The sequence below is a fragment of the Arachis duranensis genome, chromosome 4 (genome assembly GCF_000817695.3).
Source record: "Arachis duranensis cultivar V14167 chromosome 4, aradu.V14167.gnm2.J7QH, whole genome shotgun sequence".
Lineage (NCBI taxonomy): Eukaryota > Viridiplantae > Streptophyta > Magnoliopsida > Fabales > Fabaceae > Arachis > Arachis duranensis.
Genome location: NC_029775.3, coordinates 59,841,678 through 59,858,763, shown reverse-complemented (window position 1 = coordinate 59,858,763; position 17,086 = coordinate 59,841,678). Strand labels below are relative to the sequence as shown.

Here is a 17,086-nt window from a genome sequence, read left to right as displayed (position 1 = left end):
AGAAATCCTAAGTTACCTTCCCAAGCCAAGAACATAAAATACTACTCTAACATCCTTCCAAGCACTTCATCAAACACTTGGAAGGTACAAAAGAAAAGTATAGTAAATCACAACAAGAATGAATTCTAACAACAATTGAATGCAAAGAATTAACAACAACAATCAAGGAAATCACAATTATCATGAATTACCTCAAATTGTATTATTAAAAGAAAATAAAGAGAACAAGAGTATCTCAATTACAAAACCTAGAAACAAAATAAGAGAAATTACAACAAGAGAATAGGGATAGAAAGAAGAACCAAAGTGTAGCAATCACCATTTGAAGGTAGAAGTAGGAGGAGACTTGAATTCAGCCTAGAACTATGAGATCCTAATCTAACCCTAATTCCTAATCCTAGAGAGAAATGAGAGCTTCTCTCTCTAAAACTAACTAATCCTAATCCTAATGAGTGTGTAAGTGATGAGCGGATAATTTATACACTTTTTGGCATTGTTTTTAGTATGTTTTTAGTATGTTTTTAGTATGTTTTAGTTAGTTTTTATTATATTTTTATTAGTTTTTATTTAAAATTTACTTTTCTGAACTTTACAATAAGTTTGTGTGTTTTTCTGTGATTTTAGGTATTTTCTGGCTGAAATTGAGGGACCTGAGCAAAAATCTGATTCAGAGGCTGAAAAAGGACTGCAGATGCTGTTGGATTCTGACCTCCCTGCACTCGAAGTAGATTTTCTGGAGCTACCAAAGCCCAATTGGCGCACTATTAATTGCGTTGGAAAGTAGACATTCTGGGCTTTCCAGCAATATATAATAGTTCATACTTTGCCCGAGATTTGATGGCCCAAAGTGGCGTCCCAAATCAGCTCAAGACTGCCCGGCGTTTAACGCCGGAATTGGCACAGAAGTGGGAGTTAAACGCCCAAACTGGCACAAAAGCTGGCGTTTAACTCCAAGAAAAGTCTCTACACGAAAATGCTTCAATGCTCAGCCCAAGCACACAGCAAGTGGGCCCGGAAGTGGATTTTTATGTCATTTACTCATTTTTGTAAACCCTAAGCTACTAGTTCTCTATAAATAGGACCTTTTGCTATTGTATTTTCATCTTTGGACATGCCTAGACCTTGTTCTTATGTATTTTCAACGGTGGAGTTTCTACACACCATAGATTAAGGTGTGGAGCTCTGCTGTACCTCGAGTATTAATGCAATTACTATTGTTCTTCTATTCAATTTAGCTTATTCTTGTTCCAAGATATTCATTCGCACACAAGAACTTGATGAATGTGATGATTATGTAACGCTCATCATCATTCTCACTTATGAACGCGTGCCTGACAACCACTTCTATTCTACATGCAAACAAGGCTTGAATGTGTATCTCTTGGATTCCTTAATCAGAATCTTCGTGGTATAAGCTAGAATTGGTGGTGGCATTCTTGAGAATCCGGAAGGTCTAAACCTTGTCTGTGGTATTCTGGGTAGGATTCAAGGATTGAATGACTGTGACGAGCTTCAAACTCGCGATTGTGGGGCGTTAGTGACAGACGAAAAAGAATCACTGGATTCTATTCCGACATGATCGAGAACTGATAGATGAATAGCCGTGCTGTGACAGAGCGCGTTGAACATTTTCACTGAGAAGACGGGACTGTAGCCATTGACAACGGTGATGCCCAACATACAGCTTGCCATGGAAAGGAGTAAGAAGGATTGGATGAAGACAGTAGGAAAGCAGAGAGACGGAAGGGACAAAGCATCTCCATACGCTTATCTGAAATTCTCACCAATGAATTACATAAGTATCTCTATCTTTATTTTATGTTTTTATTTATCTTTTAGTCATTAATCCTCCATAACCATTTGAATCCGCCTGACTGAGATTTACAAGATGACCATAGCTTGCTTCATACCAACAATCTCCGTGGGATCGACCCTTACTCGCGTAAGGTTTATTACTTGGATGACCCAATGCACTTGCTTGTTAGTTGTGCGAAGTTGTGATAAAGAGTTGAGATTGCAATTGAGCGTACCATGTTGATGGCACCATTGATGATCACAATTTCGTGCACCAGTAAGATACAATGAATGAAAGATTCCTTCCCCTTCAATCCTTGGTCCTCTTAATCCTTCTCTAACAGAATTCCAGCGCCAAAATGGGTCCAGAAACCCTCCAAAATCGCCAGGCACGAGTTGCTTTAATGAAATCACGTGCGGACTGCGACGCGTCCGCACACTATGCGTATGCGTCCCTGGCCGATTTCGCGATGTGCGCGCAAGCGCCTTGTGCGCGTGCGCGTCCTTGGTCGAGATCAATTCTTTGTTTTTTGTGCTTCTCTCCACTTGCATGCTTCCTTCCTTGCTCTTTTGATCCATGCCTAGCCTATTTTAACCTGAGATTACTAGCAAACACATCAAGGTATCTTATGGAATCAATGATGAATTAAAATTACCAAATTAAAGGCTTAAAAAGCATGTTTTTACATTCAAGCACAAATACGGGAGAGATCACAAAATCATGCTAATTCATTGGCTAAATATGAGAAAAGGTTAGCAAAATACTCTAAATTCAACACAAGATAAACCCTAAAAATGGGGTTTATCATTGATACATAGAATTCTCTTTAACACACCACGTTCTCTTCCTATACCCATACAAAGTAGCATTCATCCAATCATGGTCCCCATGCCTTGAAAACTTGACCTTAATGAGCCTAATACCGTACTTTCTACCACTACACAACTCTCTTTTATCCTTAGTTCTACAAAGAGCTCTAAGTTGACTATCGTTTTCAATCAAACCATATTCAAGTACGAAAGTAAAGCTTAAGGATAAGAATTTTACCCACTTGAATTTTGTGTTGGATGGTGATTTAAGAAGGGTGACTTTCCCATACTTAGACAATGCGAAGTCTATTCCCTTATGCTCTTCTTTAGTTGCTTCCACCTCTTGACAACTTTCTTCAAAATCTTCTTGCTTGTTGACTTCTTCCGAGTCCTCTTCTTCATCAATCGAGTCAAACTTGGGAGGTTGTGTGAAATCTACTTCAACATCGGCTTTGATGTGTGGAAAACGATCCAACACAAAACTCACCGGCAAGTGTACCGGGTCGCATCAAGTAATAAAACTCACGGGAGTGAGGTCGATCCCACAGGGATTGAAGGATTGAGCAATTTTAGTTTAGTGGTTGATTTAGTCAAGCGAATCAAGTATTGGTTGAGTGATTTTGTATCCAACAATAACTAAATAGCAGGAAATGTAAAGGGAGATGGATGAATTGCAGAAATTAAAGAGAACTGAAAGTAAAGGTGTTGAATCTTAAAGAACAAGAAATTAAATGACTGAAACTTAAAGTGCAAGAAATGTAAATTGCGGTAACTTAAAGTGCAAGAAATATAAATTTCTTGAATGAAAAAGGGATTTAAGGACTGGGAATTCAGAATTTAAGCAAGAGAAACTAAATTGCAACAATTATTAAAGCAAGATAAGAATCGAAATTGGCTAGATCTCAAACAGAAATGGAAATTTTGAATGGAGATTGAGACAGAAGTTCCTCAATTCTTCACACTCAAGACTCAAACAAAACCCAGTAAAGAAAACAAAAAAATCAGAGGAAGAAGAAGTGAATTCTCTCCTCCAATTCTCAAGCTATTGCCGAAAAACAGAAAAATGGAAAGTGAGCTCTCAAGTTGACTAAGGATAAAAATTAAAATGAAAGTCAGCTTCCCTTTTCTAATCCTAACTAACACCAATTTATACACTTTCTATTTTGGATCTAAGAATTTTGAGTGGGCTTTTTGATTTGGTGAAGAAGTGAATTAAGTTGGATTTTTGAGTGAAATTCAGCCCATGTTGCTCCCAGGAGGTTGCTCTGCTCTTGTGGAGGGCAGAGCAAGGAAGCCTTGCATGTGGATCCAACTAGCGTGCCAAATTTGGGAGGGGCATCAGGATGCTGCCCTGCCCTTGTGGAGAGCAGGGCAGTGTTGTCATGGTGCGTCCAAGCTGCGCGCCCAAGCTCCCTTGCTGTGCGTCAATGTGTGTGCTGGCCGTGCCAAATTATGCACCATGCACCAAGGAATGTTGCTCTGCCCTCTACAAGGGCATGGCAGTGCAAGATTTCCATGTTCTTGGGTGAGGTCCCAAGATCGAAACTTGGCTGAAGGCATGCTGAGCTTTTTCTTCTTGGCACATGATTCACGCTTAAGGCTTGGCTTCCTAGAGATCTTGTGTTCGAAACTTGGTGGTTGCCTTTTAGCCAAGTGTGGCTCATTTTCCTTTATTGTTGTGCCACTCCCTTCCCTTCATGTGCTTGGGTTCGAAACCCATGGGTGGCACTTGGAGAACAATTTCCTTGAATTTTTCCATGAGGAGCCCGAAATTGCTCTTGAGGAGGGCAGGGCAAAATTTTTCCTTCCCTTGTTTCTTGGCCTAGAATTGTGCTCCGCCCTCAAGGAGGGTAGGGCAGTGAAGCCTTGAATGCTTGGTTCATTGTTGTGCTCCCTTGGAGGGCAGTGTGCTCTTGTGGAGGGCAGTGTGGCTTCCTCCTTCAATGCTGCGCCACACTCCTTCTTCTTTTGCCACACTATTTTCTTCCTTTGGCCACACTTCTTAAGCCACGCTTCCTTCTTTTCTTCTTTTCTTCACCTACAATTAATCAAAATAACGAATCAAAGTATCACTAAATTCACAAGGTTTATAAATCAATAAAAATCAATTAAATTTAGCTTGAATATCATGATTTAGCATCAATTAAAGGGTGGTTGATTGATTCAAATAAAACATGCAATTCCATTCTAAATTGCTTACTTATGGTGCAAGAAAGTGCATAAAAACTAGTGAAACAAGTGAAATTAGCTTGAGAAATGGGTATATGATGACTTGTCATCAGGCTTCACATTCATTGGAAGAGTCTTCAATGAGTTCATCAATGCTACTCGATGGTAAGTTGTCTTCAATAATTTCATTGTCGATTTCCATGGGAGAGGATTCTATTTTGGATAAGAATTCATTAATAATGGAGTCTTCCTCTTGGTTAACTTCTTCAAAGTCTTCAACTATGATATATGTTGGAGGTTGTACACCCTTCTCAACATCAATATTAAACTTCCTGGAGAGAAGTTCTTGAGATTTCCATGGTGGTTCTGCATCTCCTAAATCTTTAACCACTTCTTCCCCTTCTTCAACAATCATGCTTCCTCCAATTGTTCCAATACAAAATCTAACTCCTCACTCTCCACCGGTCTTTCCAATCTCTCTTTCATACTTTGCTCTTCTTTTGATCTTTCACATGTGGCCACAACGTGCCTTGAGTATTCAAACATTGGTAGGCTAAAGTGTGCACTACCCGGTCAAGTTAGCCACAAATTCTAGTGCATTCCTTTGCATGGCCTCTTGTCCTTAAAGTAGCAAAGTGAGAGAATGGTCCATTGGGGCTTGGTGTGGATAGGACGGTTCATCATTTGGGAGAAAGGGTTCGTAGTAGGAAGGTGGTTCTCTTTGGTAAGGGCATGGAGATGGTGTGTGTTGAGGTGGTTCTTGGTAGCAATCATGATAGAGTTGTGGTGGTTCTAAAGGTTCTTGCTCTTAATGGTCACAAGGATATGGTATGGGTGATTGCTCATATGATGGATAAGGGTCATACAAAGGTGCTTGGTAGAAAGAGGCTTGTGAGTATGGTTGAGGTTCATGTTGAGGATAAGATTCATAGGCATATGGCAGTGGTTGTTGATAATCACAAAGAGGTTAACTGATGAACGGATTTTTGTGTGGTCTAGAATTTCACAAATAAGTTCTCGTTGAAAGTATAGCTTCTAAACCAACAAGAATCCTTTCATACAAAAGATTGTTTGTCACAAGTAACAAAACCCCTAAAAAGTAATAACCGAAGTATTCAAACCTCGGGTCGTCTCTCAAGGAATTATAGGGAAGTGTTCTTATTATTGGTTGTGAGTTTTCTGAGAAATTTTGGAATTGAGGAATGGAAAAATAAATGATAATAAATAAAAGCAATGAAAATTAACGAGAGGTTTATATAATTAAAATAAAAAGCTTTGACTAGGAGAAGATTAATCGGAAGTTCTATCCTTGTTGGATTTCCCAAGATTAATAGTAATAGGTTGTTGTTTCTACTTCGTTAACCCTCAATGAATGAAGGAAAGTCAAGTAGTTGAGCTGACTTCATTTCACAAGTCCTAATCCTCTCCCTTGGGAAGGATTAGCGTAAGTGACTAGAGAGCTAGCCAACAATTTCCAATTACAATTTAACTCTTGAGTCTTCCAACTCAAGGGTCTCTAAATATTAATCTAACTCCAAAGTCAAGTTGAGAGCCTACTCTATTGACATGGATGCCATGTTCGCATACATGTAAAGGGAGTAGAAAGAAGACATAATAATCAAATTAATTGGAATGGAAGTGAGAATAATCAACGGATAAAGAAATTAAATAGAAAAGTATCTTTTGCATTAATAAATTCCAGAATTAAAGATATCCATATGTAACTCTGAACAGTGTAAATGGGAAATTAAAAGAGCAAGGAAATAGAAAACAAAGTAGGATGATAAAGACTTCAACGGAGGTAGTAACTCTTTCAATATCCAACTCAAAAGCATAAAACTAGGTATCCTAAAACCTAGAGAGAGGAGAGAGCCTCTCTCTCTCTAGAAACTATATCTAAAACCTAAATTGTGAATAATGAGAATTGATCCCTAAATGAATGAATGATTCCCTCTTTCTGTAGCCTCTATTCTGTGTTCTCGGGCTTGGAATTGGGCCAAAAAGGACCCCAAAAATTGCTCCCAGCATTTTCTGCAATTTCTGCACATGGCGCATGTCACGCGTACGCGTCGCTTGTCCTTTGCGGCTAGTCACCCGTACGCGTCAGGTATGCGCACGCATCGCTGCCAGCTTCTTAAAACTTTATTTTCTTTGCGTTCCTTCCACTTTTGCATGTTTCCTTTCCATCCTCTAATCCATTCCTACCCTATAAATTCTGAAAAAACTTAACACACAAATCACAGCATCGAATGGTAATAAAGGGGAGTTAAAATACACAATTTAAAGGCATAGGAAACATGTTTTCAATTATATCACAGAATTATGAAGGATTTGTAAAATCATGCAAATTGTATGAATAAGTGAGCAAAGAAATGATAAAAACCACTCAATTGAGCACAAGATAAATCATTAAATAGCGGTTTATCATTCACCATAACCATTGGATTGACATGCATTAGGATAGGAGTTTTACCTATAAGTAGTCGGAGGTTGTGGCCCATAGGAGTGATCAATTCCTTGAGGCTCCTCCCATCTTTGATGGTTCCATCCTTGATGCATGTTGTCATTGAAGTTCATATTTCCTACAACACAATTAGGACCAAACTCATAGCCAAAGTGAGAATTCATAGTGGAAACAAAAACAAAACTAAGAAAGTCCTAAGCTAACAAAGACTAACACACAAGAAAAAGACACACATATTTACATATATACAATAACCAATAACAAGGTAAACAATTACAACTCCCTGGCAACGGTGCCATTTTGATGATCGGACTTTTGTGTGGTATAGAATTTCACTAATGAAATCTCGTTGCAAGTATAGTTTCTAAACCAACAATAATCTTTTCATACAAAAATTTGTTTGTCACAAGTAACAAACCCCTAATAATCCTAATAACTGAAGTATTTAAACCTCGGGTCGTCTTCTCAATGGACTTGCAGGGTAGTATTCTTGTTATTGGTTATGAGTTGTATATTTTGGGGTTTTAGATGAGAAACATGAAAAGTAAATGGGAATGGAAATCAAATGATAAAGCGGTCTTGGCAAGGTTTTGTGGTCAAGGATCTCTATCCTTATCACTAATCACATCATGATAATTGCAAGGGTCAATCTCATTAAATCATCCTCTAACTAGTAAAGGAAGGTCAAATGAGTTATATCAATCCAAGTCCATAAGTCCTAAATATTCACAAATTGAATTAATGAGAGCTAGAGTCAATGGCTACCAATCATCAATCATTTGGATATTAGTAACTCAAGAGTTCCTAAATTACCATCTCAAGCCAAGAACATAAAATTCTACTCTAACATCCTTCCAAGCATTCTATCAAACACTTGGAAGACACAAAAAGAAAGCATAGTAAATTGACAACAAGAATGAAATCAAACAATAATCAATTGCAAAGAATTAACAACAACAATCAAGGAAAACACAATTAACTTGAATTACCTCAAATTGCATTAAAAGGAAATAAGAAGAACAAAAATGTAAATCAACTTACAAAGTGTAGGAACAAAATAGAAGAATTGCTACAAGAGAATAAGAGAACAAGATGTAGAAACATGGAATTGAAAAGTAGAAGTAGATGAAAGCAAAGATTAAAACCTAGATCTAAGAAATTCTAACCTAAACCTAATCCTAATTCTAGAGATAAGAGAGAGCTTCTCTCTCTAGAAAACTAACACTAAAACTAGATCTCAAGTCCCTAATTGTCTAAGATTAATGGAATGAATGGAATCCCCCTTTTTCCTTCAATCATGGGTCCTTTAAAGCATTTTAGCGCCAAAGTTGATTCCAAACTGGGTCCCACACCCTCTATGAATTCGCCGGTCACAATTTCACTTAAAAATTATGTGCCAGCATCGATGCATAAGCGTACAGCACGCGTGCACGTCCATGGGGTTTTGCGCGATCCACGTGTATGCATCTAGTGCGCGCGCGCGTCCATGGGCGCATCCCAAAACTTTGGCTTTTCATGATTTCTCCACTTTGCATGCTTTCTCTTTATTCCTTTGATCAATTCCTAGCCCTTTTCAATCTGAAATCACTAGCAAACACATCAAGGCATCTAGTGGAATCAAAGGAAGATTAAAATTATCAAATCAAGGGTCAAAAAGCATGTTTTCACATTTAAGCACAAATTGAGAGACAATCATGAAACTATGCTAATTTTTGAATAATTGTGAGAAAAGGTTGACAAAATACTCTAGATTCAATACAAGATAAACCCTAAAAATGAGGTTTATCAAAATTCGCAAATATTTTGCGAACAAAACACCAATTCGTCAACCTCTTGCTTCTTGGCTCCAAAAGTGGCTCGTAGTGGCTGCTCTTGATGTGTGTGTGTCGCCTCTTTACCTTCTTACTCCATCGTTCCAATATATATCTCAGTGACACTTAGGTTACTCGTTCAAAGCTTAAAACGCTTAGTGCGTGATGGCACAATATCCCTCTTAACTCGAATAATAAGCATTAACATTTCACCTCGACTGCTACTGAGTCGTAAGTAACCACAAACTTGTTGAATATTGAGCTGGAAACTTGTTCTCTAACTTCGTATACTGAATAGCCTAGAACGGAATTTGTTAATCTTGTGATGCAATTCGCCTTTCCTCTGAATTGTGCTTGGACTTTCCTAAACTTTTAGTAAGTGTACACGTGTTGAAACTGAGCTTCGATAGAGGATTTTGTTGCACACGGTATGACCGTATGAAAATCTACAACATCTAATTCTCTCTTTGCTTGGTCCCTACTTCCAAGGTAATTATCGTATTATTTGACAAATTGAATAAGCGAGCTGTTCCGAGTAATAAACTTGTTAAAAAATGAATGCATGCTCTCGCTCCTTTGTGTGCTTCTCATTCCTGCCCAGAAATGGTGATCCAAATAAATCAGAACTCATATATGATGGTCTTCGTAAAGATCTACAAAATATAACCAAATAAGGCTATTTTACACCCCAAAATATGCCATTTACACCTCTACTGCAGATTTTAAACAACATTACCTGAAAGCCACTTGTTGTCCACAAGACCATACTTCAGCAGAAAATCATTCCAATTCCTATCAAATAAATCTTTACTATAAGAGTTCCGAACAACTTAGCTCATTTCTTGTTCAATTTCTGCATGTCCCTTGTACCCATTTAATTTGCTTGGGATCTTCTTCGTGATGTGCTAAATACACCAACCGTGAATTGTTGTTTGCATACAAGCCTCTCTAGCCCTTTTCATTGATGCGCATTGATCGGTGAGATACCCTTTAGGAGCATTTCCTCCCATGCAACAAAGCCAACATTGAAATAACCATTTGAATGATTTAATTTCTTCATTTTTCATCAAAGCAGATCCAAGAAGTGTTGACTGACCGTGGTGATTCATCCCGACAAAAGAACCACAAACCAAATTATACCTGAAACAAATTACAAGATTGCAGAATGAAATCATTACGTAAACCCAAATAATGATTTTATACACCCAAAAAACATCCAATATATACCTCTACAGCAGATTCATAGAACAAAATTAATTTGGCATCATACACATGAACAGCATATTACCTGTTTGTATTGTAGGTGGTGTCGAATGAAATAACATCTCTAAAATACTCAAAGGCAGCTATGCTCCTTGCATCGGCCCAAAAAGCCAACTTAATCCACTGATCGTCCTTGAGTTCGAGCTCAAAAAAGAAATTCTGATTCTTCTCTTTCATTCTTAATAAATATTTCCTAAATTCTTTTGCATCTTCTTGTTTCGAAACATTCCGAACTTCTCTCGTGATGTAATTCCTCACATCTTTTTTGATAAAATTTAACTCGCGGTGACCCCCAGCTGCCACAACGAATGATTGGAAAGTTTTGCTTGGTCTGATACCAACCTCCTCATTATTCTCTATTGTACGACGAACGGACATGCTTAGTTCCATGTGCTGTTTGAGCATCTCTGCTCGAGTTGGACAGCAAGGGTGTGAATGATGCAGCACGAGCTTCGAAATGATCCAAGCACCAACATCCTTTAATGTGTGTATATAAATTCTTGCAGGACAATTTAAACCAGTTGTGGGATTTGTCTTCTCAGTTGGAGATATTTTAGATTTTCATTTTCCTTCTCTGCTACATGTTATTAATTGATTCTTAATTTCGTTTTTCTTCTTATTTGTGCTCCGAACTCTTGTAGAAAAACCTGCAACCTTGACATAGTCCTTGTAAAATTTTGCAGCATCTTCAAGGGTGTTAAAAGTCATTCCAACCTTGGGAACAAACTGGTCATCAACAACATAGAGGGGCTGTAAAATACACCATGTTAAAAACAAGAATATACTATAGAGTTTCTGCACCTCATAAAAAAATAACAATTCAACTAAAATACACCCAAGAATTCCTGATCTACACCTGAACAACAACAAACTCAACTAAAATAGTAAGAAAAGTCATCAACTGTAAATACACCCAAACTTCCCTAAAATACACCCAAGAATTTCTGATCTACAGCCGAACGACAACAACCCAACTAAAATAACAAGAAATGCCGTAAACTGCAAATACACCCAAACTTCCCTAAAATACACCCAAAAAGTTCTGATCTATACCCGAACGTCTAGTAAAAAGTGCAGAAAATTAATCAAAATTAGTACATTAGATTCAATCCACAGATTATATTCACACATTAATTTCACAGACAATGTTCACGGATTATTCAGCTAGACAATCATAAACGACTAACTGTATCAAATTCAGATTAATCCTAATTAACTGAAACTAAATCAAACCTCAGGGACTTTGTTCAATTCAAATTCAAAATCCCCTTCGCCCTACTTCAGCTGACAATCTGAAGTTGAATAATCCATTATCTTCAAAACGAGTTCAAAAGTTGATTTCAAAAACCATGAAAATCGAAAAAAACGAAGCTAGAGTACAGAGAGAGAAACTCACATAAATGACGAAGAAGAAACCAGTGATAAACGCAGGTAAAACAACAAATGAAAAGGTAAAGAGAGAACGCAAGAAGGAGATCGAACAAATTTGGTAAGAGATTCGAAAAAAGAAATGAAATCTTTTGAAATTTGGAAGTTATATATTCGCGCGTTAATTTAAGGACAGATGCCATAAAAGGTGCGTTTAAAGGTAAAGGGCTTGTAAGATTTGTAAATCTTAAATGCTTGTATATAAAAATTAATCCATATATTATACCTTTTAAGTCACTCTTAATAATACACTTTTCAAATTATTCTCCTATTTCTAACAAATACTATATTTATAGCAAGGATCCTTTTGGTATATTAAAATGTCGGTCAAACTCTTAACCAAATTCTCAACGTTCACTCTCATATCGTATTTACAGTAAACACAGTAGCGACGGCGGTGTCTGTGTTCTCTAAGCTTTCCTCAGTGCAAGGTAGTTCTTCGTCTCTCTCGGCATATCCCACTTTTCTTTTCCCAATTTTACAGTCTTTCTAACCCTAAACCAATTAGCCCTAGTATTGTTTTCTGAATTCTTGGACAATCGCAAACCTCGAATTCCAGCCCAAGATTAATATTCGATTGCAAAAGTTTTATCTTCAAATTTTGAATTGAATTGAATTCGTAGGTTATGAATAGCCAAAAGAAAATTTTGATTGTCGCTGTTCGGACTTTGATTGATCAGTGTAATTTCAATCGTTAGTGTGTAGCTTACCTATCTAGTCCTATGTGAAGAAATGACGAAGTATTTATTTGACGCAATCATTTTGATAGTTGTCTCAGTTTACTACTAGGGTTCTCTTATCATTAAGCGCTTGTTGACGATGATTATTCCATAAGTTTCAGCACAGTCTACATGGATGTACAAATCACCACTGAAATTTTACCTATAGAATATTCTCAAGGATGCAATTCATGTAGTTAGCTAGTAAAACCTCATTCTAGTACATTGAGACATTGAATATTAAATATAGGTGGTCAACCTACTCTACATAACTATATATTTTTATATAATCACATAAATCGACCACATTCCATCATTAGTTTAAATTTAATTTTTCCTTTAATTTGGTGGCTTGCATATTTGCATGTTTCTGCAGAGAGAGCTGTCCATCGTGTTTATGTTTTATCTCAGAATGTATTTTTGTAGCTAGCATCATCAGTGCTTCTAAAATCTTTCGAACTATTGAATCTTCCTCAAGGAATTATTATAGTTGTTGGATGTAAATTGGTCACTGGAACTAAGTTTGAATCGAGGCATTATGTGAAATAAACTTCAGGTGTTTGCATGTCTCTGCAATCAACACTGAAAAACAATACATCTCCATCGATAGCTCATATCACGGCCATCCAAAATTACCTGCTTTGCTTTTACCATCACATCCACTAGAACTCGTTTGCACCAGAAGCAAGGTCCTTCCCCTGCCTCTGCAAAATTGTTGTACAGCTCCATCAAATCTTCTTGTTGGGCTTGAAAATCAGAAAGCAGTGTGTTAGGAAACCAGACATTATGGACTAGAGAGCTTAATTGTAATTGAGTAAATTGTAGGCTCAGTGGGTTTTGGAACTAACTGCCAACTAGGAAATGGAGAAGAATATTCTAGACTTAATATGGGAAAACCTTTATAGGGAAGGGGAGCTGGGGAGGGATTTTTTAAGAGACTATCTTAGACATAGAAAGACCAGACATAGGAGAGTGTTTGAGTCTTGAATAATAAACAATAGGAAAGTTTTTCCCTCTTGAAATGCCATCTCATTGAACTATTTCTTGTAATTTCAGTGTTAATTCCAGAGGGTTTCTGTGTTTTAGTCCTATTATTATCTCCATTAATACTAAGTCATTTACAACTGGTATCAGAGACAGGTTGAAATAACTGGTACTAGTAACAAGGAAAAAACAATAGAACAATGATAGCTAAATGGACGAATGGAACTAAAACAGTGTGATTTTACCCTCACTAAGGTTCTATGTCTAATTCTCAGTTTTGATTGTTCCTCGATCACCCTCCCTCCCTCCCTCTATATATTCCTTATCTTCTCTATCCTATAACAGACTCCCAAATAATTCAGCCTCCTACATAACAGCAATTTCAGCTGCCTTTAAAGATGCCATAGATTTCACTCATCATGATTTGAAAAAACTTGCGAATAACTTTCATTTCTAATGATGTAGGTAAGGGACAAAGGAGCATAGTGTGCCAAAAGGAGAACAAGTAGAACACAAATTCATGTTTAAAAACAGGTAAATATAGAATTAAAACCCATGTCAGCTTTGCCACCACTGAATTGGGTCCATAGTAAAAAAAGAATTGCTAGTTGTTGAGAAGTGATAAAAGAAAAAAGTATACATTATTTGTAAAACTATTCCAGTAAAAAAGCATTGGATGAGTATATATTATTTGTAAAACTATTCCACTAAAAGCATTGGATATTACAAAATTTTATATCAGGGGGACAGGAAAGAATACGATATAAACATAGGGTGAAGTCAGAAATAGCTTAGTGTCCTGCGCTCTATAATTAACTTATGTTTGTTGGAAACATGGGAATGCAGGGGCATGAGACTGCAGCTTGCTGTTTCTTCTTCCTTTTGTATTGAATAAATGAAAGAGAAGAATTTAAAAGGAATGAATATCTTGTAAATAATAAAGTTTTGTAGGAATCAGGTCCTTTTAGTTTTTGTAGTATTCTTTTGCTGTAAATACAAGTCTTCTTCCTCTGAACCAGAATGCATCAAAGCATCTAATAATAAGAGGATTTATGAGCTTAAAGTTGTTTACAGTATCACTCAATTATATTTTATCAAAATAAATAAATAAATAAAATCATATGTTGTCATCTCGTTACAACAAAGCTTTATTCCATTAGGTTGGGTTAGCTAAATACCAATCTGTCATTCACTTGTGTTTAGAGTGCATCTAGGTGGAACAACCATTAGTATTAATTTCTCTACTTTGCACAGGTTGTTCTACTATGCACAAAAAATTAAAAAGAAAAAGAAAACATCTAAACCATGAACTTTGATTTTCTAAATTGTAAGAAAGTTTGTTCTGAAGTTGAAACTAATTATGCCTAGATGAAGATCTCATCTGAAACTAAGTTTGTTGTTGCTGTTGTTGTTATATCAATCTATTTCTACGATTGTCTTGTGCTTTAACTAATGACTGTCATACAGTTTTCAGTTCTGGCTATATGGTAAACTATAATATCTCTTCTCATTTGCCTCTAATTTGCAAGGCAGCAAGCACAAATATAAGTTGATTATTTAATACAAATGGCTGAATCGAGTATCTCTGAGTTGCAAACTACAACCAAACCACAAGTCTTATACCGGTGTAAGAAATGTAGAAGAATTGTTGCTTCAAAGGAGAATATAGTTACTCATGAGCGTGGAGAAGGAGAATCAAGCTTCAAGTGGAAAAAGAGAAGCAGTCAACCCTGGGAAGTGGAAAAGCAACCAATTGATTGTACCTCAGTATTTGTTGAACCTATGAAGTGGATGCAAGCAGGTTCCTGGAAACTTTCCTCTCATATCTTAGTTTCCATAAAATCACACTTCTTCAATCATTTGTACTAACAGCATGATTATTAAACTCTCAAGTTAACTTGCTTATTTACTCGGATCTTAGATTTTAGTCAAAATTTATTCTATTAACTATCAAAACATTTCACAAGAATCTTTTATTTAGACTTCTAAAGATGATATTTATATATATATTTTTTTAATTTTTAACATCATAAATTCATTATTTATTCAAATTTTAATTTTTTAAAATTTGTATTTAATCTTTTTATATCTTTTATTTGCTTCATTATAATATTGTAAGTTTTTCAACATAATTTTGTTTTATCATGAAATTATTTTATTATTGTTAGATTTTATATGACTATGTCACTATTCTTAATAAGAAAATTCTTACAAGTCTACCATTCGAATTTATCTAAACTCCACAGATGTAGGTAAACTCAAGTTTGATTATCTTGCTAATCCCATTTATTTTTGTTGACTTGTTAGTGCAAGAAGGTCATGTAGAGGAGAAACTTCTTTGTATTGGATGTAATGCACGCTTGGGCTACTTCAACTGGGCTGGTATGCAATGCAGCTGCGGCGCTTGGGTTAACCCTGCATTTCAGCTTCATAAAAGCAAATTAGATGAGTGCTACATGTAAACTAATCAACCTTTCAGCTTTCTCAAACCAAAGGTTGAGTTGTATTATTTTCTCATGAACGAAAGATATGGAAGCTTAGCTTGGACCTTGGAGCATTGCCTTGTGCTGCCTTTGCATCTCCAAACTGTGTGTTTTAGGTTGCATATTATAGGTTAGTCACTGAATGAGTAAGGGAAATAAATTGGGAATGGTTCTTATGATATTGATCTGCTAATCTTCATTTCAAGCTCATATCTTCTAATCTCTTCCCTTCTTATTTTTACCCATAACATTACTTTTGTTTCTCTCCTTTTTTGTGCGAGAAATGCTATCAACAACTACAGAGTTGTGTAAGACACCTTCCAAAAAAGAGAAGGGGGAAATGTAAAAAAAATGCATTGTTTATAGTTTGGTTCGTACTGACTGCCAGGCCATAGTGGTAAGGTTTATTTTTATTTTTCCCCGTTGTAGGATTGTTTGGTTTGTTAAGTATGAACTTCACCTCATAATTGCTCCTGAGTTACCGAATATGATAATCATGAATTTATTTGATGCCCTGTAGGCGGTAAAATATTTCAAATTTATGCATTCCTTATCCTTCTGGTTTATATTTGATATTATAGATTTGTTTTTTCATCGGGAACAGAATTTAGTATCAATAATTAAGGATAAATCTGAATATTAATTTATTAGAATTTTATTAGGTTTTTTTTATTTTAATAAGTACAAATTAATTTTAGAATACATTTTAATAGAGAGTACTTTTAAGTACATTCTAACTTTTAAAAACACTCTTTAACTTTTTAAAATTATATAGATACATAATTGTTTTTATTTACCAAATATAAAATGCGATTTACCAAAAACAAGTACCTCCAACAGTGTGATTTACCAAATGTAAACACCTTTGTAAATTTTTTTAACAAATTAAGCACCGCTCTGAAAAGTGTTTAACAAATTAGGCCTAAGCTTAGGTCCATAGACTGCTAGTTAGTTTTTTGTTAAGTTTTCTCGATTATCTAGCAATACTGATCTAAAAAGGTGTATTTTACATTTGTAATACTAATGAAATAAAACATTAATTTTAACAAGTAATACATTTTCTTAAGTAAATAATATGATAAAATAATTGCACCGTTTTGTCAAAATTATCTCTTAATAGTTATTTATTCTATATGTTCAAAATCATAATTTTGTTTAAAT

The 17,086-nt window shown here is 36.0% G+C and overlaps 1 protein-coding gene across 2 annotated transcripts; it reads left to right on the top strand.

The window, feature by feature from the left end:
* Positions 1–12,039: 12,039 nt before the first annotated feature.
* Positions 12,040–16,486, top strand: LOC107484302 (probable inactive dual specificity protein phosphatase-like At4g18593). Of its 2 annotated transcripts, XM_052260042.1 has the most exons (4): positions 12,040–12,170; positions 13,908–13,976; positions 14,972–15,243; positions 15,750–16,486. In XM_052260042.1, exons 3-4 carry the CDS (start codon positions 15,009–15,011, stop codon positions 15,902–15,904), a joined length of 390 nt encoding a protein of 129 aa, XP_052116002.1. In that variant the 5' UTR covers positions 12,040–12,170; positions 13,908–13,976; positions 14,972–15,008; the 3' UTR covers positions 15,905–16,486. The 2 variants fall into 2 exon arrangements, with proteins under 2 accessions (XP_052116002.1, XP_052116003.1); XM_052260043.1 differs by lacking the exon at positions 13,908–13,976 and having other exon boundaries at positions 12,061–12,170.
* The last annotated feature ends 600 nt before the right edge of the window (positions 16,487–17,086 follow it).